Source organism: Choloepus didactylus, chromosome 3 (genome assembly GCF_015220235.1).
Source record: "Choloepus didactylus isolate mChoDid1 chromosome 3, mChoDid1.pri, whole genome shotgun sequence".
Classification (NCBI taxonomy): domain Eukaryota; kingdom Metazoa; phylum Chordata; class Mammalia; order Pilosa; family Megalonychidae; genus Choloepus; species Choloepus didactylus.
In genome coordinates this window covers 6,084,224-6,108,324 of record NC_051309.1, presented here as the reverse complement: position 1 = coordinate 6,108,324, position 24,101 = coordinate 6,084,224, and the positions used below count along the sequence as shown (strand labels likewise).

Here is a 24,101-nt window from a genome sequence, read left to right as displayed (position 1 = left end):
ACATGGCTGCAGGAGACCCTCGGCTCTGGTCACAGACGACTTCAATGTGTCATTTACTTGTCTCCTTGCCAGAATACAAGCCCATGGGGGGAGAGCCGTCTCTTCTGTTTGCTGTTGTCTCCAGGACCAAGAACAGCTCCTGGCATGTGGTAAACACCCACATCTATTGAATGATGGTTTTCCAAGGAAGTTTCAGAAAGAGTTTCTCACCATGTCAGAATCATGGTGACCTGCTGGAAACAGGAAGCTGGAATTCGGAGGTTGAGAAACCTGCCCAGAGGCACACGGCCAAGCGATGGAACCGAGACCTCCAGAGTCCGTGGCACCACACAGCACATCCAGAGCCAGCCTGCCCCAGGAGCCCACCTGGCCGTCTTCGCCTCTGCTTTTCTTTCTTGCCTTCCCCCAGCTGTATTGCTTCTTAGGAAAAGCGTGGGAGTGGGACAGGAGCGTGCTGTCCCTGCACCGTTGACCGCAGGGCTGGCTCTGTGTGCCTCGTGAGGCTAGCAGCCGACATAGTTGTCATCTGTGTTGGGGGAAGCTGGAGGCCCTCGGGGACTGTGTGTAGTGGAGCAGATTCCCGTTGCCCACCAGCCCCGGGCAGGAGGGCCCTTTTCCTTGGGGCTCTGTCACCAATCTCACACTGTAGTGGTGGTTGACGTTTACAGGCAAAGTCTGTGGGGGGACCTCTGCCCAGAGTGGGGCCCGGCTGAGAGGAGGGGCCTGTAGGCATTTGCACAGGGAAGGTGAAGCTGTGGCACAGTCTGAAGGCTCCCTGCCACCCAAGGCCTTTCTGCGTCCTGCAGGCCGTGGTGGGGACCCCTCCCCTATCTGTGGCTTCAGGGCTCCCATCTTGCCTTTGCTTCCCGGCTGCCCCCACCCCCCACTGGGCACAAGCATCTTGTGAAGCCGGGCTCCCTTGCCCAGCCCGTGAGGGTCCCCAGCTTCCTTCTCTCCTGGGTCTTGCCACCCCTTCTTAGCCGTCGCTGGAGGAGGAATTTGGGCTGGTGATGGGCAGTTCTTGCTTCATACCTGGGAGGAGAATGTGTGGGTCAGGCTTGGACTTAGAGAGTCCCAAGCGGGGGGTGCTGGCCTTTTTTCTGGGTGGACCAGCCCTCTTGAGGATGTAGGGCCACACTGCCGCCCGGACGTGGAATACAGCCCTGTCGATGGGCCAGGCTCGTGGTGCTCCCCCGGGCAGACTCTGTTTACCACCCCCTGCATCCCACCCGACCCTGCAGCCACCCCACACCCTGCTGCATGCCTGTGGCGGGGTCTGTGCAGCCTGTGTGCCTCGAGCTTCCTGGCTGCAGGGGTTCTAGGAGGGGGGTGACAGGTGAAAGCGCCAGTCCCCCCATCTGGCTGAGCCACCTTTTTGTGCCCTTTCCTGGGATGCCCGCAGCTCTGTGCCTCCATCCTGGCAAGCTTCTTCACTCCTCCTCACCCACAGTCCTCGGGGTTCCCATAGGCACCCCAGCCCCCTCCCGTACTCTGCCAGTCACTCAGCCTGTCTGTCAGTGGCGTCTTGGGGACAGACGCCGGATGAGCTCACTATTGGTTTTATAGGCCTGGGTGTGGTCCACAGTTGGTGCCTACTAAGTGTGCATGGAAGGAAACTGCACAGGCAGGTGCTTGGCCTGGGATGGGTGCCCAATGCTCCTGGGCCCTTTTCATTATTTAATCCCGGGAAATGGAAATGGTCATTCTCCTGAAACAACTGGGGCTCAGAAAGGGCTCCCGAGGGGGCCTGCTCGGCTCTGCTGGGCTCTGCTCCATCGAATGCCATTGTCCTGGAGGTGAAAGCAGCTGCACAACCTCACTGCTCTTCCAAAGGGCTCCCCCCCACCCCCCAGCTTTTTGCTTGTTAAGGCACTTTCTGTCTAACGCAGGGAAGCTCTTTGGGCTTGCCACATTGTGCCGTTAGGCATGCATAGAAAAATCAGGCTCTTTTTGGGTTTGAGGAAGCCTTCCTGATTTGAAGGACGAGGGTGGGAGTGGTGCAAAAGTAGTTCGTTCTTTTTTATTGGCAGAAATTTATAATTTAGCAACAGCTTTTCTAGTTTTTACTTTTTTCAGTAGGTGATGCATTTGCATGGTTCAGAATTCAAAAAGTGTAAGAGTGTCCTCCAGCCCCTCCCAGCCCCGTCTTCTGTCGCGCTTCCCTCCAGGGTCCCCTCCCTGCCCTCAGAGGACACCTCTGTGTAGTTCTCAGTCCTGGCCTTGACCCGTCAGGGTTTGTCCCTGCAGACCTTGACCTGCGCGGTGCATGTACCTATGGGGGGTGCCTGCACCCCAGCTCCGCTCTGCCGCTCTGCCTCTCTGCCTGGCCTCCGCCGAATCAGAGCTGGGACTAGCAACCGCCCAGAGGCACCCTCGGCAGAGGAAGGGCGCCCTGGGGGGAAGTAGAAGCTTCTCTCTGTGCGGCTGCACCTCCTGGGTAGGGGGAGCCTCTCCTTGACCTGCATGTATCCCCCTGCAGCAGCAAACGCCGGAGAGAGGCAGAGGTGACGAGACCCCACCCGAGGGACAGGCCTGTGGGGGAGAGGGGGCAGATGGGCATGGGACCAGCTCCAAGCAGAGGAGGGTCGGGTGCAGGGTGCGCTGTGAGCAGCTGCTGCAGGAGCCTGGGTGGGGCTGGGAAGGCTTCGCACAGCCACCCCAGGGCTCCTTCAGAGCCCAGGGCAATCGGGAGCCTTCCTGGGCTGCAGCTGGCACAGGCGGGCTGGAAGGAGTTAACAGAGTAGGAAACTTGACTCCTCAGGCCATCTCCTGCCCCATCTGAAGCGTTCATCCCAGGCTGCCTGGGCTTTCTGCCTGCAGCCAGCCTCCATGTGCGTTTGGGGAGACATCCTAGGCATCAGGAGCCGGGGACTTTGTGTCTGCCCGTCCCCCTGGTCCTCTCACGGCACCTGCCCACGGGGTGGGGTCTGGTCCTGTGACAAGCAGAGGGCGTCCTTGCTCCCCCGGCCTCCAGGCCCAGCGGTCGGCTCCAAGCCAGGACGGGGTCCACTCAGCCGCCCGCAGCCTTGGACCAGAAAGGAGAGCAAGGGCTGGGACTTTCTTCCCTGGCCAGGCTGTCTGCTCCCTCTTCCGGAACCTGAGCCTCTGGCGACGCCAACAGCTGAAGCCAGGAGTGCTTTCATTTCAGGTCTCAGGCCACGGCTCCTCATTGCCTGTAGTGCCTGGCTTTGGGGTCACACTTCAACTTTCTCTTTACACACAATAATACATCCGAGGACGCTTGAGGTGCTTTTTATGGACCTCTGAAAAGTCATGGCCTAGCATGTATTGCTTAGCTTTTATGCTAAAAATACTAATAAGCTTTAATTTTTGATGAATTACCTTTGTGCTACCTGTCTGTGTGCCTTTCTGTAGCATTTGGTGGAGGTTTCAGTCCCTCTGGGCTCCTGGCCTGTCCCACCGAGGAGCGCTGCCATCCGCACACAGCCTCCCAGACGACAAAGTGGGGAGTCTCCTGGCCTCTGCCCCCACCCAGCCGCTCCTGTGAGCCTCCAGACCATTCCTCACCCCTCTAGCAGCTCCCCGGCCTGCAGAGTAGGGTCCGGGTGCCTGGGGGGTGGGCCCCTCACCCCTGGCTCCTTTCCTTCCTGGGTGCATTTTGCTTCTCCCCCTTTCTCCCCTGCACCCGTGCCTTCCCCAGAGGCAGCCCCTCTCGAGCACAACATAAACCGTCCAGTTCTGAGTGCTCGGGTTCCCGGTGCGTTTCCCGCGGCTGAGGCTGGACCCTGGCTTCACGCCTTACTGAGGGCCAAATCGCAGATGGGAGACAGTTTGGGTCCTGGAGATGGCTGAAAGTTCAGTTCTCATAAACAGAAATAGAAGTTGCTTGGGTTATGAAACCATTTCTGAAATAGATTCCATGACAACCACAATAGAAAATAAGGAAGGAGACCATAAAACCATTAGTTTTCTTTTTTTGAAAGTTTTGTAACTTTATTCTGGTATAATTTCCAATTTACTAAAAAGTTGCAAGAGAAGTACATGGAACTTCCATATATCCTTTACCCAGATTCACCAGCTCTTCATTCTGCTCCGTTTGTTTTCTATTCTGTCTCTCTTTATATATATATATATATATATATACACACACACACACACACATATATATATATGTATGTATATAATGCATATTATTATTTTTCTGAATCATTAGGAGATTAAGTTGGAGATATCATACCCCTTTACCCTAAATATGTCAGTATGTTTCCTAAGAACAAGGACAGTCTCTTGAACATATCCACAGTATATTATCAAAATCAGGAAACTTAATGTTAATCCAGTGCTGTTAACTAACCCATTTGTCCAGTTGTTCTAATAATGACTTTTTTTAAATAGTTTTTTTCCCCCAGGATGGCCCAGGATGCAGCACAGGATTGTGCATTGCATTTATCGCCTGGTGCCTTTACTCTCCTTTGAATCTGGAATGGCTCCCCCAGCCTTTCTTGGTCTTTTGTGACCCTGCACTTTTGAAGAGTAATAGATCCATTATTTTTTAAGGATGTCACTCAGCTTGGGTATGTCTGTCCCCATGTGATTAGATTTGCCACCAAGACGTTGGTTTGCTCACAGTGCCTTGGGCCAGGTGGTATGTGATGTCTGTTCCAGCATTAGCAACTTAGGCTTTGGTCACTTGGCTGGGGTCACTATGGCTTGTCACAGGATCGGACCCACCCCACGGGCAGAACCATGAAGCCCCTGCACTCTGGCACTGTCCCTTTACACCTGGGCTGTCTTCCCAAATGCACGCAGTACAGAGTTCACTATTTTTGTCTTTGTAATTAATAAGTAATTTGTGGGAGATCCTTTAAGACTGTAAAAACCCTGTTCTACATCAGACGTTCACCCACTGGTGGGCATCCATCGATCATTTAACTCCATCAATCTTTCCATACTTATTTGTTGCCCTCTACGGGAAGAGCTTTCCCTTACCCCCCATTTATATATTCATTTATCTATTCGTATCAATATGGGCTCTTGGATTCCTGTTTTGTTCAATGGGTTATAATCCACTATTCTCATTATTTATTTTGATGATTAAATTGTTCCAGATTTAGCCAAGGGAGCGTTCTCAAACTGCCCCTGTTTTCATTACGTGTGCCTATATTTCTGTGAGCATGTCCTTACTTTTTAGACATCAAGATGCTGCAGGTTCATCTTGTACTTTCCGGTGAGCCCTGTAAACCATTTGTTTTTAATGAATGCACCAATACAGTGTGATCTAAAACAGTTTATTCCATCCTACCGGTTGGGATTTATTTGTGTTATTTGGTAATTTTGTTTACTTATTCTTAGGAGAAAAGACCTTGTGACCATCTCACAAATAAATGGCTTTCTTTTTATGATACCAGAAGACACTTTATAAATAGAAAATTTGTATTTCTATTGTAGATAATCTATGCTAGAGAGAGGTTAAGTACTAAGGTAGCTATTATTTTTTAAAGCAGTGATTAGGTACATGACATTTTAATTCTTACAACCACCCTATGAAAAATGGAGTGGTGCCCCCTTGTTAAACGTAAGGAAACCGAGGCTAAGAGAGAGTGATACCCTTGTCCAGGGTCACACAGCTAGTGGAGGGTTGAGCCAGGGCTCAAAGCTCACTTCTTCTGGCATGCTTTATTATGATGTAACACATTTCCTTACTCTGATTGCAGAATCTGTACATAGAGCAGTTGAATAACAGAAGCTTATTCCTGGTTTAAGGTCTTTTCTTCTGCCGGGTAGTTCTGGGTCTCCGTGAAGATCAAGTCTCAGGAATCAAAGCCCGTGTGCATCACGTCGTCACTCAAAGGGCAGGCTGCTTGTTCTCAGGAGAGAGTGACTCAGCTGTCGTAGTGTTCCTATAAATACCCAGAAATTCCCTAACCCTTTTATTTTCTTCCTATAGGAATTTGCTTGCTAGAAAACAAAATGCAAGACTTGAAAAACAAAATGACTTGGGATGGAAGTTATTTGGAAAAGTACCACTCCGGGAGAATGCTCAGAAAGATTCAAAGAAAATTCAAAAGGTATACAAGATATGAAAGCACAGAAAGCTGCCATTGTGTGTTTATAGCATATATGTATGAACCTTGCAAAAATGACCATTATTGAGGCTTTGAAATCAGAAAAACCTTGCATGCCAAGTTCCTTAAATTTAAGTCTGTATTCAGAGTGTGGATGACTTTATATTTTGACTGTTTTCATTTCTTATAGCTTGTGACATGCATGTAGAAAAGTTCGGTTGACAGAGGTTGGCTTTATATACTTATAAGTTGATTTAACTTAATTAGCTTTTTTGCCAATAATAGTTGCAAATGTGTATATAGTTAAATTTCTGTTAATTTTGTTTGATCTTAAAGCATTCTCTCTCCAGTCCCGTGGGTTTATTGGAGTTAGATCCTGCAGTGCTGCTTTCGGGGTGCTGGTGGGGTTGAGGTGTGCCCACGGTCTCGGGGCTGTCTCAGGGCTGCCTGGCTCTCTGAGGTGGGAGTGATGTCAGCCACTGGAGGCACAGGCTCCTCTGCGAGGAGAGGGGCTGCGCAAGGACCAGGTGGTCCCTGGCTCTGCAGCCCTGTGTTGCCTCTGCCCCTTCTCCTGGGCCCTGGTGCCCCACTGTCTTGGCATCCTGACCCCTGCTGCTGTTTGCCCAGTGCTGTGACCACCCCCCACCCCCCGGCCTTAGCTTTCCCACCTCAGTTTTCTGCTCATTGGCTGCGTACTCATTGAATGTGTTCCTCCAGTGAACACCTTCTGAGGCTGTACTACGGGCCAGGTGTCTGCTTGGCACAGGGGCTGCAGCAACGGCCCAGGGGGAGGAGCCCAGCGCAGGTGCGGGAAGGCTCAGGTGCGTGAGGAGGGCGGGGGCCGGGAATGAATGGCAGCGGGCAGCCACACCGAGCGGAGGGTGAGCTGAGCCCGGGCTTCCGTTTCCAGCTCCTTTAAAACTCGCAGCACCGTTGTGAAGAATTCTCGGTTAGTCTCTTCCACCAGGGAAGCCCCGAGACTTAGGGGCCAAGTGGCTTGTCCACGGTCACACAGCGAGTGATGCAGCAGAGCCTGTCTGGAGAGGAGGGGACAGGCAGGCGGCCAGTGGGGACAGCGGGGTCCCCAGCGGCCAGGGCGGGAGAGCCACCTGGGGAGCCTGGGGGATGTGTCCTCGCCTTGCTGCATCTGGAGGCTCTGGGGAGCCCCTGAAGGGCTGCACTTGTGGAAGGTGCAATGAGGTCCCCCCTCCGTGGGGAGGTAGGGTCCGGCCCAGGGCTGCAGCAGCTGTGGGGTGCCCAGGAGGCCACTCGGACGGACGTGGGGGCTTCCGGCTTGGGAGGCAAGGTGGCTTTCCGCAGGTGTCGTTGTTTATGCCTGGGCAAATTAAATTTGTTTTGAATGTTGCATAACATCCTCTGTCATAATTGTCTGGACTCAGGAGACTCACTAAGTAAATCCATGTTGGAGTTATTTTTGTAGGTTGTTAAACTTTGAATTTGAATCACTTACTGTGTAGACTTTATTAAAATAGCATATGATTATATAAGTTTGTATGCAGAGCTTAGTTATACATTTTTTAGGAAACTAAGCAGCCAAGCCTTTATAAAATTTTTAAAGAAATTCACAGTTTCAAAAAAGCAACAAAGTATACTCAATAGATTTTTCCCTTGGTTCTTAATCTCACTTGTATCATGTTTGGGTTAATTTCAGTTATCTTTTTAGTGTCTTGTTTTTTTTTAAAGGGTGAACATGAATTAGGTTCTTCAGGTAAAGGATTGTGTGTGTGTGGGGGGTGGGCGGGGGTACTAGTCAGTTAATTAGGTGGTAACACAATATGTCAATGAAGAGGACTATCTGGCTTCAATCATCAATAATAAAAGAAAGTAACTGAACCTGCGAGAGCCACGCAGTTCTGCAGTGACCTGTTTGCTTGTGCATTGTGTCTCCGGCCCATCCTGCCCCAGCCCCCTCTTGTTTTGGGGTCAGGCACCTGCTGCAGTGCAGGGCTCCTGGGCCTGGAGCTGGCTGCTGTCACACTCAGCTCCCGCAGCTTCCCACTTCGAGACGTGTGCTGGGGCCTGAGAGTCTCGGCTGGTGACTCAAAATGGTGACAGCTACAGTGTGAGTTAAGGCATAAGTTAGATGTTTAGGAAACTCCAATTCCTTTTCCCTTACTCTTACTCGTGGAATTTTTCGTTACTTAGAAGAAGCAGTCTCCTAGTGATTTACGAAGTCAGACTGCCTGGGTTTTTATCCCAGCTCTGCTATCATTCTACAATTCAGAGAGCAATAGTTCCTCCTTCCCAGGTAGTGAGGGCTGAATGAGTGGGTGTGCGTGATGTGCTTAAAATAGCATCGACCATGGTAAGTGCTGAGAAAGCGTAAGCAGTTTTTATCCTTTCTCCTGATGACAAGTCACCCTCGAACATCAGTGTGAAAGAATGGGCCAGAGCCCTCCAGATGGGGCTCAGGTCCTGGGCTGGGCATCGGGAGCTCAAAAGCAGTTGGGTCAGAGCAATCCTGCTACTCGGGATATAACCAGAAGATCTGAAAACAGGGTCACGAGCAGACATCTGCTCATTGATGTTCACTGCGGCATTCTTCACAATTGCCAAAAGAAGGAAACAACCCAAGTGTCCATCAACTGATTAATGGATAAACAAAATGTGATTTATATGTACTGTGGAATATTAGTCAGCAGTAAGAAGGAATCAAGTCCTGAAGCATGCAACAATGTGGATGAACCTTGAGGACATTATGTTAAGGGAAATAAGGCAGACACAAAAGGACAAATATTGTATGCTCTCACTGATAGGAACCAATTACATAAACTCATAGACATGAAATATAGAATGTGGGACACCAGGATGTAAAATAGGCAAAAAAGTGGGGAGTGGTTGCTTAATATGTGCAGAATATTTAACTAGGTTGAACTTAAACGTTTGGAAATGGATAGAGGTGACGGTAGCATGTTATTGTGAGAAAAATTAACAGTGCTGAATGGTATGTGTGGTGGAAAGGGGAAGTTTGGAGTCATGTATGTCATCAGAAGGAGCGTTGGAGGTTGGAACATGGGAATGTAGAGCACACTGGAAAAAAGAGGCATTTGGGTCGGCACGCCTCAAGGAGCCCGTGGTGAGTGTAGGGGACGGGTGTGCACCCTGGCCACGAGCTTTGGAGCGGCTGGCTTGGGTTTGGTTTCCAGCTTGGTCTCTTGTGTCTCTCTGACCTTGGACCACTGCTGCTCCGTTTCCTCATCTGCAGCGTGGGCGCCACGACTCCTACTCACTGGATTGCCGTGAATTAAGGAAGGATGCAGGTAACGTGTTTTTGCTCGGTGTCTGGCTCAGTGTGTGGCCCTGAGTTGGTGCTCCCGCAGTGGCTGTCATAACTCCTAGTTAGTAAGGAGGCACAGTGGGTGGCCCGGGGCCCACCTGTGGTTCTCCCGGGGTATTCGGAGGCAACTCTGACTGCCTTCTAACTGGGCCACATGCTCTTGGCTTGGGCTTTTATACATACATAGCTTTAATTTGGGGGGGCAATGTTGAAATGTTACTTTCAGTTATCTTTTCAAATTTAATGAAAATGTTGAAAGCTAAATCATACTTCCTTTCAGCTTACACTGAGATTTCAGAGAGGTTTTCCTAATAGGAAAGAAAAAAGACCAAATACAGAAGAATCACGCTGGAACAGTGGTTTTCAGGGTGTGGTCTCCAGACTAGCAGTGTCATCAGCCCCTGGGCACTTGTCAGGCCTGCAGAGCTCCCCTCAGACTCGCTGCAACGCAGGCTGAGTGTTAACCAGCCCTCCGGGGAACTCCAGTGCCCGCTGAAGTTTGGGATCCACTGCTGTACGAGGAGGAATGTTGGATACTGATTGGATATTGGGAGGAAAACAGGTTACATCAGATTTTGCGAGTGAACGTGAGAAGCCTTTGAGAAGGAGGACGGGAAGATGTATTTGAGGAAAGCCTCCTTTGGGTCTCGCTGGTTTTGTCTGTCCCGGGACTCTGGGCAGCCCCACTGGCCTGGATGGTGCTGCTGTGTTGGAAGTGCAGTCCTTTGTCTTGTGAATAAAGGGGAACCTTTCTTGGGTTCCGTTTTCCTTTCATTTGTTCTCCAGATTTGAGCCACCAAGCATATCCATCCTGGGGTTACAGTGAAGGGCAAGATTTGTTTGGCCCTTGCCTTTTTTTGGAACTTACCATGGATCAGGGAGAGACAGATTTAAACAAATAAATCTACACATAATTAATTGCAGTTGGGATAAGCTTTTGCCCCACTAAGCGCATTTCTCTGAAACCAAGTTTTTCAAGGTCACCAGTGGCTGTCTGCCGGTTGCCAAATCCAGTGGTCACTTCTCAGCCCTGGCCTTCCTTGAGCCGTCACTCAGTTGGCCTCACCCCTCCTCGGTGGCAGACCTTGTTCCCTTGGCTTCCAGGTCCCCACACCCTTCCTCTTTTGCTCCCTTTGCTGGTTGCCCTCCTCTTCCCAATGTTAGGGTGCCTCGGCCACCTCTCTCTCCATGGCTGCACTCACCATGCTCGAGGTGTCAACTGTCACGGCCGCACCGGAACCCCCACATTCCTGAACTCCACACTCAGCGTCCAGCTGCCTGTTTGATGGCTCCACCGGATGCCTGACGGGCATTTCCGCTTTAACAAGTATCGGGCTGAGCGCCCACCTTCTGCCAGCCCCCGTGCAGTGTTCCCCATTTTGGTAAATGGCAACCTTTGTCTTCTTGTGGCTCAGGTCTAAAACTTGAGGCTCATTGTTGACTTCTCTCTTTTCACACCCACTTCCAGTGTGACTGGTGTTCTTGTTTGTGTTTACTCTCCATACGTGACTCTGATGTGCAGTCAGGAATGAGAAGCAGTGGGTCGCTGCGCAGTTTTGAAGCTCAGTTGAAGTCATGTGGCTGAAATACTGTTAGAGAGGCCTCCCTGGGAGAGCCTGGCAGGACCTGATTATGATGTACTCACCCCCAGGTTGTGCGAGTTTTTGGACCATGGGGAGTGGGTTTTTAAAATATAAATTAGCAATACTCATTTTCTGATTATATTAATTAGTCCAAGATGTATAAAATATTAACAAATTAAGAAGAACAGACAGGCATTCTTTTTTTTTTTTCTTTTTAAATACACTTTTAACTTTATGATAGTTTTAGATTTACAGAAAAGATAGTATAGAGGTTTCCATAATACTCTAGGGTCCCTTATTATTAACAGCTGACATTAGTATGGTACATTTGCAACTAATGAGTTAGTATAGATATTGTTTTTTTAATAAATTGTATTTTAAACTAAAGTCCATACTTTATTTGGATTTCCTTAGTTTTTACCTAATGTCCTATAATACAATTTTTATTTTTTAATTTTTATTGGGATTGTTCAGATACCATGCAATTATCCAAAGATCCGAAGTGTATAATCAGTTGCCCCTGGTACCCTCATACAGCTGTGCATCCATCACCACACTTAAAGTTTGTTTAATTTTTAGAACCTTTCATTACTCCAGACAATAAATAAAGTGAAAGATGTAAAAAGAAAAGGAAACTCAAATCCTCCCGTATCCCTAACCAACCCCCCTCAATTGTTGACTCGTAGTATTGGTAAAGTACATTTGTTACTGCTTATGAAAGAATGTTGAAATACTACTAACTGTAGTATATAGTTTGCAATAGGTATATATTTCTTCCCTATATGCCCCTCTATTATTAACTTCTAGTTGTAGTGTCATACATTTGTTCTGGTTCGTGGAAGAGTTTTCTAATATTTGTACAGTTAATCGTGGACATTGCCCACCATAGGATTCAGTTTTATACATTCCCATCTTTTGACCTCCAACTTTCCTTCTGGTGACATATATGACTTTGAGCTTCCCCTTTCCACCTCATTCATGCGCCATTCGGCACTGTTAGTTATTCTCACATCTTGCTACTGACACCTCTGTTCATTTCCAAATGTTTGAGTTCATCCTAGTTGAATATTCTGCTCATACTAAGCAACCACTCCCCATTCTTAAGCCTTGTCCTATATCTTGGTACCTTATATTTCATGTCTATGAGTTTACCTATTATAATTAGTTCTTATTAGTGAGACCCTGCAATATTTGTCCTTATGTGTCTGGCTTATTTCACTCAGTATATTGCCCTTGAGGTTTTGTCATCGACCATTTTTTTTTTTTTTAAGATGGTTTTGTTCACACACCATACATTCCATCCTAAGTAAACAACCGATGTTTCTCTGTATGGTTGCATATTTATGTGTTCACCACTATCTATATAAGGGCATCTACATTTCTTCCACAAGGCAGGAGGGAGAGTCAAAGAAGGTAGAGAGGCAAAAGAAAGAGGAAAAAAAATGACAGCTAGGAAGTAGCAAAAGGAAAAGTTAACCTTAAATCAAAGTAGAGTAAAGAGTCAGACAACACCTCCAATGTCAAGTGTCTAACATGCCTCCCCATCCCCCCCACCCCCCTTATCTGCATTTACCTTAGTATATCGCAGACAGGCATTCTTACTGCCCCAAATAATCACTGTTTGCAGTTTGGTATTTTTCCTTGCAGTAAGTTTTCTGTGATAACTTTCTTTTTTATTTTTTTTTTAAGAAAAGACCATTTAGAATGTAGAAGTGGCTCCCCACCACAGGGACGACTCCTGGCTCTGGGGTGGCCCTCCTGTGGCTCTCCAGTGCGCCCATCTCCACCCTGCCTGCCTCAGCTGCTTGCCGGCAAAGCACACAGGCTCGGTGCTGAGGAGAGGGACAACTCCTGCCAAACTTGAGGACTGTGGGAGGGAATGAGCCAGAAGGCTGCGATGCCATCTTTGAGCAGCTCCATTTCCAAGACTTCTTTGGGGCATGTGGGCTCTGATGAGAGTGGCCCTGCAGTTGCAAAACAGGACCACTGTCCTGAATGGTTTAACGTGTGCAGCGTGCCATGCCCATGACGCAGACCCTGCCTTTCTCCTTTGAATCCTTGGGGCTAGGGGGTGACTGAACTGGGAACCCAGGGAGGGACCCGAGGAGCCCTTGCTGCAGTCAAAATAACCAATCCAGCCTGTTGCCCCCATGTGGGGCGAGTCCTTGCTATGGAAAGAGGAGATGATTGTTCACTGCCAAGACAAGGGTCAGAGACGTTTCCCCACACCATGCGCCTCATCCTTGGGGCTCTGTTACATAGACGCTCATTTGAATGAGCTTTTCCAAACTTTCTTTGCAACCTCCCAGCAACAGTAATTTCTTTCCCGGCTATACCTTGCTTCCTTTCTAACGCATTTCCCAAGAAGCTGTGATAGAGGGTGAAACCAAGTCCCATGTTAGAAACTAAAGCCCTAAAATAAGCTCCAGTCCATGTGGTGAAAACATAATGTGCTTTTATGCCTCAAATAAAACTGTATCACTCAAAGAAAAAAAAAAAGTAAAAATGTAGTTTTGTAATTCGAGCAGATATCAGAGGGGCGCAGGGCTGAAAATATTTGAGGATGCTTTAGGAAAGAGTTCGTGAATCTTCTGGGCATAATACTGGCTTTGTAGCCTGGAGGAATGGGCATTGTCAGGAAGCAAAGTGGAGCAGAAAGTTTAAGGCCTGTTTGCTGACTGTGGGTAGGAAAGCTGCAGAAGGAGAGGTTTGTGTATTTCAGTGTCATGTGAGCAAAGTTGAGTTCAAGGCCTGTTGTATTTGTGATTGTAAAACCTGGAATGTCTTGGATAGCCTTCTGGAATTTCAAGTCAGCTCTTATTCTTAAAGAGATAATCCCAGAAGAGAGCAAATTCAGGTCAGTTTAAAGTGACAGTCACTCTCCTCACTTCTGAGTCTGGGGTATTCACAAGTCACAAATGATCACAATCTGTAGAAAAGGTAGTTTAGGTGATCAATGGAAGTAACTGGCTGCAGGCCTAGAGGTAAGTTACAACAGTAATAAGAAAACTACCTCCACTTTCATCATCATTTAGACCTTTGGAAAATGGATTTGAACCAGTTTACAAAAATAAATACAACAGGCCCCAATTCTGGAGACTCTCCAGAACTCCAGACACTCCAATCATCTCTCCCAGTGAATGCAGCTGTAAAGCCTAACTAGAATGCATGGAGCAGCCACTTGAGGACTCTGGAAAGTAAACAGTAGCAGATACATTGAGAAAGAAGATCAGAATTTGAAGGACCACTGAACTGGTGTTGAATTTATCACCCCCCCCCCCCCACCTTCTGGTATACCCCAGCCTGAGCTCAGGGCAGCCCCGAACCTAGAAATGGCATTAACATAGACAGAAAGAATGTCAGGAGAAGCTGTCTAATTTTGGTTTGAAGAGTAGGAAAGGGATCTCCTAACACTCAGAGAGAGTGCAGAAACCCCATTTTTCTTTCTTTTTTCTTTTTTTCCCTCTTCTTGCACCTGAACCCCTAAGCAGTCCCTTGGTGGCGGCAATGAGGGCTGATAGGAGCCTGAAGCTCCCAGGAAAAAGAACTGATTGGAGGAGCTTTCTTCCCAAGGTGGGCGAAACCCTAATGCTTTCTTCTCTCTCTCTGCTCACACTGCCTGGAGCCAATGTGGACACAGCTGTGGGAAGTGTGTGGCTAAAGAACCAGAAAGAGAAGACCCAGAGAACTGGAATATGCTGGGGAGATCATGGAGAGGAGGAACTTGGGAAAGTGACTTTTACAGTTGTTTATGAACTCCTGGGCTCACACTTAAGCTGTGGATGTGGGTCTGACCTTAAATAGCACACTTCAACTTTGAGAGCTGAATTTTTTGATATACACCATAAAAATCCCAGATTGGCCATGGGGTTGTATACATGCAGATAAATCCGGAAATTGCAAAGGCTTTGACAACCGAACTGACTTTGGAACCATAGCTCACAGAAGCCTGGTTGGAACTTGTGGCTGGAATCCAGTTGAGTCAGTTGCTTGCTAAACAAAAATATCAACATTCTCAATAGGATTTAGACAAGACTCGGTGTCTCATAACACAATTCTCAAAGTGTCTAGAATGCAATCCAAATTACTTGCCATATGAGGAACCAGGAAAATATCAACTCCCATGGGAAAAGACAATCAACAGATGTCAGTGCCAAGATAACACAGAAGTTGGAATTATCTGACAAAGGCTTTAAAATAGCTATTATGAACAGACTCCAGCAAGTAAGTTCTGACACTCTTGAAATGGAAGGGTAGAAAGTGTCATCAAAGAAATAGAAATTACAAAGAAGAACTAAATGGAAATTTTATAATTGAAAAATATAATAACTGAAATAAAAAGCTAACTGGTAGGCTCAATAGCAGAACAGAGATGGGTGAGGAAAGAGGTAACTAACTTGAAGATAGAAAAAATATGAAAGAAAAATGATCAGAGTATTGGAGGCATGTAGACAACGCCAGAAATTCTAATATTTGTGACATTGGAGTCCCAGAAGAAGAGGAGAAAGAGTGTGATGCAGAAAAAATATCAAAGTAGATAATGGCTGAATATTTCCCAAATTTGAAGACTCAAACCTACAGATTCAAGAAGCTCAATAAACCCCAACAGGGTAAACCCAGAGATGTCCATGTCCAGACACATCACAACCAAATTGCCACAAATCAAGACAAAGGAAAAAGTTTAGGAGCAGCCAGAAAAAATCAGTGCATTACTTACTGGGGAATAAATAGTTTGAATTACTATAAATTTCTCACCAGAAACCATGCAGGCCAGAAGAAAGTGAAACAACATTTTTAAATGTGGAAAGAAAACTGTCAGCTCAGAATTCTATAGCCAGCAAAAATACCCCCCAGGAATGAAGGGGAAATAAAGATATTCTCAGAAGAAGGAAAGCAATGAAAATTTGTTGCCTGCGGACCTGCTCTCAAAGAATTGCTAAAGGAAGTTCCTCAGACAAAAGGGACATTATTTTAGAAGGAACTTGGGACATCAGGAAGGAGGAAGGAGAGAAATGGTAAATAAGTGGATAGACCTAGCAGACTATTCTCTCATTGTGTTCCTTAAAATATGTTTGGTTGAGAGAAAAAATTATGTCTGGGGTTTTTGGTGTATGTACATGTAATATATAGGAAAACTACATTCCACTTCAAGTGGGAAAATACTGATTTTAAAATAAATTGTGAGAAATTAAATATCTGTATTGTAATCTCTAGTCCAACCACTAAGCTATACAGAGAGATAGCCAAAAATATACGATAAAGTAGAATTCTAAAACAAAGTTAAAAAACAAAACACAAAGGCAGAAAAGAGGAAACAGGAAGGAAAAACAGAGGAAAGAAACAGAAAATACGATGGCAGATCTAAATCTGAACATGTCAATAATTATATTAACTCTAAATGATCTGAACACACATTACAAGACAGATTGACAGAAGAGTAAACAAACAAGCAAAAACAAGAAACCAAACCAATGACCTAACTATACAGTCTTTACAAGAAATTCATTTCACATATGATGATATATATAGGTTAAAAGTAATGGGTGAACACAATTTTGGTAATTTATGATTGCCTACCAAGTAATTACGTTTCTGTTTTGAAAATTTATTTGTTAAAAAATCTAATCTGGAGCTGAAGCTTATTCCTATCATTATGTATGTCTCCTCTCTCTCTTTCTTTATCAGAAAGAATATTTGTCTAATTTGTTGGTCATTGCAAAGAAGCAGTTTTTTGTGTATTGCTCAACTCTATTTTTTGTATTTTCTTTCATTGATTTCTGACTTTATTATTTCCTTTTACTTTTATTTGCACTTATTTTGTGTGCTTTCACCTAGATTCCTGAAAGGCTGATTTCTTTGTTTTCAATTTTGATTTCTAATAAATGCGTTCAAGGCCATGCAAAAAAAAAAGCAAAAAACAAAACAAAACTAGATTGGGGTGATGAATGCACAACTATATGATGTTCTGTACACCGTGGATGATTATATGGTATGTGAATATAACTCAATAAAACTGAATTAAAAAAAATAAAAGTAATGGGTGAAAAAAATATACCATGAGAACACTAATCAAAACGAAGATAGATTGGATATATTAATATCAGAAAAACTAGACTTAAGAGTAAAGAAAAGTACCAGGGTAAAGTGGGGGCATTCCCTAATGATAAAGGGGTGAGTTAACCAAGATGTACTGATCCTAAATGTGTATCCACCTAACAGTCGAGCTGCACAATACTTGAAGCAAAAACTGACAGCACTGAAAGGAGAAATGGGAAAGTCCACAGTTAAATATGGAGAGTGCAACACTCCCCACTCAGTAACTGATAGACCTGGAGACAGAAAATCAGCCAGGCCATAGAAGAACTGACCAGACCATCCACCAACTGGATTTAATTGACAGTTATGTGACTTGGGAACAATCCACCCTCTAATAATAGCAGAAGACACATTCTATTCAAGTACACATGGAACATTTACCAAGATAGACCATATCCTGGTTATAAAAGGAACTTAAAAATTTAAAAAAGTTAAAATTATACAAAAATGTTCTCTGGCCACAATGGAATTAGGCTAGGAAGGAGTGACAGATAGATAACAAGAAAATATCCCAAACCTTGAAATTAAATAACAGACTGCTAAAGAATTCATGGATAATGAGGAAGTCACAAGGAAAATAAGAAAATATTTCAAACTGAATGAAAACAACATATCAGAATTTGTAGAATGCAGCTAAAGCAGTACTTAGAGGGACACTTATGGCACGAGAAAGCTTGTAGAAAAGAAGAAAGCTCTCGTATCAATAATTTATGTTTCTACCTTAAGAAACTATAAAAGGAGCAAGTTAAATCCAAAGCAAGCAAAAGGAAGCAAATAATAAACATTAGAACAGAAATCAATGAAACTGACTTATGTGCATTAATCTTGTGTCCCGCTACTTTGCTAAATTTGTTTATTAGGTCTAGTAGCTGTATCCTCGCTTTCTCAGGGTTTTCCATATATAAGATCATATCATGTGCAAACAATGACAGTTTTAGTTCTTCCTTTCCAATTTGGATGCCTTTTATTTCTTTGTCTTGCCGGATTGCCCTGGCTAGCACTTCCAGCACAATGTTGAATAACAGTGGTGACAGCGGGCATCCTTGTCTTGTTCCTGATCTTAGAGGGAAGGCTTTCAGTCTCTCACCATTGAGAACTATGCTGGCTGTGGGTTTTTCATTTATGCTCTTTATCATATTGAGGAAGTTTCCTTCAATTCCTACCTTTTGAAGTGTTTTTGTCAAAAAGGGATGTTGGATTTTGTTGAATGCTTTTGCAGCATCTATTGAGATGATCATTTGATTTTTCTTTTTTGATTTGTTAATATGTTGTAATACATTGACTGATTTTCTTATGTTGAACCATCCTTGCATTCTTGGAATGAACCCCACTTGGTTATGGTGTATGATTTTTTTAATGTGTCTTTGGATTCGATTTGCAAGTATTTTGTTGAGAATTTTTGCGTCTATATTCATTAGGGAGATAGGCCTGTAGTTTTCCTTTTTTGTAGCATCTTTGCCTGGTTTTGGTATTTGATTGATATTAGCTTCATAAAATGAGTTAGATAGTGTTCCATTTTCTTTGATGTTTTGAGAGAGTTTAAGTAAGATTGCTGTCAGTTCTTTTTGGAAAGTTTGGTAGAATTCCCCTGTGAAGCCATCTGGTCCTGGGCATTTATTTGTTGGAAGATTTTTGATAACTGATTGGATCTCTTTGCTTGTGATTGGTTGGTTGAGGTCTTCTTTCTCTGGTCAGTCTAGGTTGTTCATATGTTTCCAGGAAATTGTCCATTTCCTCTACATTATCCAGTTTGTTGGCATACAGTTGTTCATAGTATCCTCTTATATATATTTTTAAATTGCTTTGGGAGCCGCAGTAATGTCACCTTTCTCATTCATTATTTTGTTTATATGGGTCTTCTCTCTTTTTGATTTTGTCAGTCTAGCTAGGGGCTTGTCAATCTTGTTGATCTTCTCAAAGAACCAACTTTTGGTGTTATTTATCCTCCTCTCTATTGTTTTTTTGTTCTCTATGTCATTTATTTCTGCTTTAATCCTTGTTATTTCTTTTCTTCTACTTGGTTTAGGATTGGTTTGCTGTTCATTTTCTGGCTTCTTCAGTTGATCCATTAGTTCTTTGATTTTGGCTCTTTCTTCCTTTTTAATATATGCATTTAGTGCTATAAATTTCCCGCTCAGTACCGCTGTTGCTGCATCCCATAGGTTTTGGTATGTTGTGTTCTCATTTTCATTCGTCTCTATATATTTAGCAATTTCTCTGCTATTTCATCTTTAACCCACTGATTGTTTAGGAGCATGTTGTTTAATCTCCAGGTATTTGTGAATTTTCTAAGTCTCTGATGGTTATTGACTTCTAATTGTATTCCATTGTGGTCAGGGAATGTGCTTTGAATAATTTCGATTTTTTAAAATTTATTGAAGCTTGTTATATGTCCCAGCATATGATCTATTCTGGAGAAAGTTCCGTGAGTGCTAGAGAAGAATGTGTATCCTGGTGATTTGGGATGTAATGTTCTATATAGGTCTTGTTAAATCCAATTCATTTATCAGATTGTTTAGGTTTTCAATTTCCTTGTTGGTCTTCTGTCTGGTTGATCTATCTGTAGGAGAGAGTGATGTGTTGAAGTCTCCCACAATTATTATGGAAACATTAATTGCTTCCTTTAGTTTTGCCAGTGTTTGTCTCATGTATTTTGTGGCACCTTGATTGGGTGCATAAACATTTATGATTGTTATTTCTTCTTGTTGAATTGCCCCTTTTGCTAGTATGTAGTGGCCTTCTTTGTCTCTCATAGCATACTTGCATTTGAAGTCTATTTTATCTGAGATTAATATTGCTTCTGCTTTCTTTTGGCTGTAGCTTGCATGAAATATATTTTATCATCCTTTCACTTTCAGTTTCTTTGTGTCCCTGTGTCTAAGATGAGTCTCTTGTATGCAACATATTGATGGTTCATTTTTTTTTGATCCATTTTGTGAATCTATATCTTTTAATTGGGGAGTTTAATACATTTACATTCAACGTTATAACCGTGAAGGCATTTCTTGAATCAGCCATCTTATCCTTTGGTTTATGTTTGTCATATATATTTTTTCCCTCTCTCTATTAATGTCCTTTAATGTACCCATACCGAATCTCTTTAGTACTGAACCTTTCTCCATGTCTCTCTCTCCTTTCTTTGTTTGTCTGTTGGTAGGGCTCCCTTTAGTATCTCCAGTAGGGTAGGTCTCTTGTTAGCAAATTCTCTCAGCATTTGTTTGTCTGTTAAAAAGTTAAGCTCTATGCAGGGGTATTCGCCTACCCCACCTCCATGGTTGCTAACATGACCACAGACATAGGGGACTGGTGGTTTGATGGGTTGAGCCCTCTACCACAGGTTTTACCCTTGGGAAGACGGTTGCTGCAAAGGAGAGGCTAGGCCTCCCTATGGTTGTGCCTAAGAGCCTCCTCCCGAATGCCTCTTTGTTGCTCAGATGTGGCCCTGTCTCTCTAGCTAAGCCAACTTGAAAGGTGAAATCACTGCCCTCCCCCCTACGTGGGATCAGACACCCAGGGGAGTGAATCTCCCTGGCAACGTGGAATATGACTCCCGGGGAAGAATGTAGACCTGGCATCGTGGGACGGAGAACATCTTCTTGACCAAAAGGGGGATATGAAAGGAAATGAAATAAGCTTCAGTGGCAGAGAGATTCCAAAGGGAGCCGAGAGGTCACTCTGGTGGGCACTCTTATGCACACTTTAGACAACCCTTTTTAGGTTCTAGAGAATTGGGGTAGCTGGTGGTGGATACCTGAAACTATCAAACTACAACCCAGAACCCATGAATCTCTAAGACAGTTGTATAAAAATGTAGCTTATGAGGGGTGACAAGGGGATTGGGAAAGCCATAAGGACCACACTCCACTTTGTCTAGTTTATGGATGGATGAGTAGAAAAATAGGGGAAGGAAACAAACAGACAAAGGTACCCAGTGTTCTTTTTTACTTCAATTGCTCTTTTTCACTCTAATTATTATTCTTGTTATTTTTGTGTGTGTGCTAATGAAGGTGTCAGGGATTGATTTGGGTGATGAATGTACCACTATGTAATGGTACTGTAAACAATCGAAAGTATGATTTGTTTTGTATGACTGCGTGGTATGTGAATATATCTCAATAAAATGAAGATTAAAATAAAAAAAAAAAAGTTAAGCTCTCCCTCAAATTTTTTTTTTTTTTTCAGTATTACAAATTTTTATTCAGAAACTTTGAGTTAATAGCACACAAAGGTAATATGAAAAGTAGATGTTGATTTACTGATTACTGTAAGGATAAACTTAGCTGTTTCTAGACATGATGTATTTATGTGAAGCTTCTCTAGATTGTTTTAAGTGTGGGCAGTCCAGTCCTAAGTTTTGACTACACAAACTTAACTTGTATATTTATGGTTGTTCTTGACTTTTAAAAATTTACGTCAAAACATTAAAAACTCTCCTGCTATTATCAATGTAAAAAAAAAAAAAGTAAACTATTTAGTATGCTGAATTTAAAACTTAAGAAACATAGAGAATTAAAATTTTATTTCTTTGTAAAAAAATTTATCAAGAGTAATTTGAACAGTGCTTGCCTTCTTCTTATCAGGTACCTTAAGATACGGACCTACCATCTTTTCAATGACATGGCAAATTGTTATACTCCTTTCTAAGTTTGGATCAGCTTCCAAAATTTTATCCTTTGCACTTTAAGGTCATGAAATGTCCCCAAGAGTTCCTGTAATGTGAAGTTTCTTGCCAGGATCACTTCCTCTGAGACAACTTCATCCTTTTCGTCACAACCACTTTCCTCACTTATGCCTGTAAGTCACCGTCACTAAGTTCCTCTGGCTGCATATCTAGTCTTTGAACAGCAGTAGTGTCAACATTCCCACGGTCAACTATACCTTCTGTAACTCCATTTCAATTCCATTCTAATCCTGCATATTTTTTTGCACAATGCAGTCCTGTACTACTGTGCAAAGCAAGGACTGCCTGTAATTCTTGGAATTGGGGGGCACATTTCACCACAGCATCCTTATCTGAGCCAAAAGCTTCACCAGATAGCTTACCATTAATCAATTCAGGCTGACTTCTGGAAACAATGAAACCAGCCTCTACTGGCAGTAAAATGTTATTTTTCAGTCTTCTTGTAATTAACCATTTTCTTTCAACATAGTGTCTAACTTCAATGCTTTGATCTGAATGCTAGTCAAACTGATGGGGATTTATTTTCTACTAGTCTTCAATTCAAAATTGTAGTAAACTGTCCATTTCAACCATGAGAGGCTTCTTGTTCCTAGTGCAATTTATGCTAAAATATGTTAAAGCTACTTTACCTTGTATTTTATATTCATTGGACTTTTTCAACATGGTTCATACTGTAGCTTCATGCAGGTCTAGGTCTCTTCCTATCTTGGCTTTGTTATCACCATTTTCAAATCTTCTAATCACATCCAATTTCACTTCCAGCATTATCACTTTGCGTTTCTTCGTGGTCCCATCATCTTTGTTGACCAACTCCCTCTATCATCCATTTTTGTAAAATGTCACATGGATTTACCACCGTAAGACAAGGCCAAGTGACTACACACTGTTGTATGTACATGAACTGAGTAACAGATGCTCAGTGACCAAGCACCAGCGGACTTTGAAGGAATTAATGTGATTTGCCATCGATCATGATGCACATCTGTTATTTGCATAATTTATGGACAAAAGAGCTTGCAGCAAAGTTTGTACTTGATGCTACTCACAGCACTGTGGGGTAACTGAAATTTTAACTCTGTTTTTAGCAGACTGTTGTTATTTAACTTAACTATGGTAACTGATGTTCATGCATATTGGAACCATGTATCTGACTACCTTATTATATAAATCTTCAAATTCTTGGAATTCTTGGTCAGCTAAATCTGACAAATGATGTTTTCTAAGAAAAACACTCTTCAATTTTATTCCTCTCCTGCATATTGCAAGTAATTATCTTCCAGACCCAGGTATCTTTTTCCAACATCTCCAAGAATAAAATTCCTTAGCCCCTTCGAATTCCACTGCGGCAAGGTGTTTTGCAGAAAAGGTTTCGTTGAATTACGAGTCGACATTTTCTCACATTAGATTCTCAAATTCCTCTGAGGTCACCTTACCAAAAGCTCCTCCATTATCTTCGCATCAGAGGGCCGGAAACCAGCATCTCGCAGGATTCGCCTCCATTTATGTCCTGACCCTGCTTTGCATTCTTAGCTTCGGCCTCAAAACGGGCTGATGGTACCGGATTAAGCCAGAGCAAGTGAAAACAACAGCTCTCCCTCAAATTTGAAGGAGAGCTTTGCTGGATAAAGAATTCTTGGTTGGTAATTTTTCTCTTTCAGAATTTTAAATATGTAATGCCACTGCTTTCGCAACTCCATGGTGGCTGCTGAGTAGTCACTACTTAGTCTTACACTTTTTCCTTTGTATGTGGTGAATTTCTTTTCTCTTATTACTTTCAGAACTTGCTCCTTCTCTTCTGTATTTGACAGTCTGATCAGAATATGTCTCAGAGTGGGTTTATTTGGATTTATTCTATTTGGAGTTCGCTGGGCATTTATAATTTGTGTATTTATGGTGTTTAGAAGATTTGGGAAGTTTTCCCCAACAATTTCTTTGAATACTCTTTCCAGACCTTTACCCTTCCCTTCCCCTTCTGGAACAGCAATGAGTCTTATATTTGGACGTTTTATATTATCTATCATATCCCTGAGGTCCATTTCAATTTTTTCCCCATTCTTTCTTTTGTTCTTTCATTTTCTGTTCTGTGGTCCTCAAGGAGGCTGAGTTGTTCAACTTCCTCTAATCTTGTATATGAGTATCCAGGGTCTTTTTAATTTGGCCAGCAGTTTCTTTTATTTCCATAAGATCTTCTATTTTTTAATTTACTCTTGCAATATCTTCTTTATGCTCTTCTAGGGTCTTCTTTATGTCTTTTATATCCTGTGCCATGCTCTTCTTCACGTCCTTTATATCCTGAGCCATGCTCTTGTTGCCTGTCTGTAATTCTTTGATTAACTGTGCCAAGTACTGTGTGCTTCTGATCTTTTGATTTGGGTGTTTTCGTTTGGGTTCTGCATATTGTCTGGTTTTATCATATG

At 43.6% G+C, this 24,101-nt stretch overlaps 1 protein-coding gene across 1 annotated transcript in view; it reads left to right on the top strand.

Moving 5' to 3' along the window:
* The window catches only part of TBC1D14 (TBC1 domain family member 14), a 114,546-nt gene that overhangs the window by 34,399 nt on the left and 56,046 nt on the right, over nt 1-24,101 (top strand). The window contains 1 exon segment of the mRNA XM_037829336.1: nt 5,909-6,029. Within this exon segment, the coding sequence (XP_037685264.1) occupies nt 5,909-6,029 (121 nt within the window).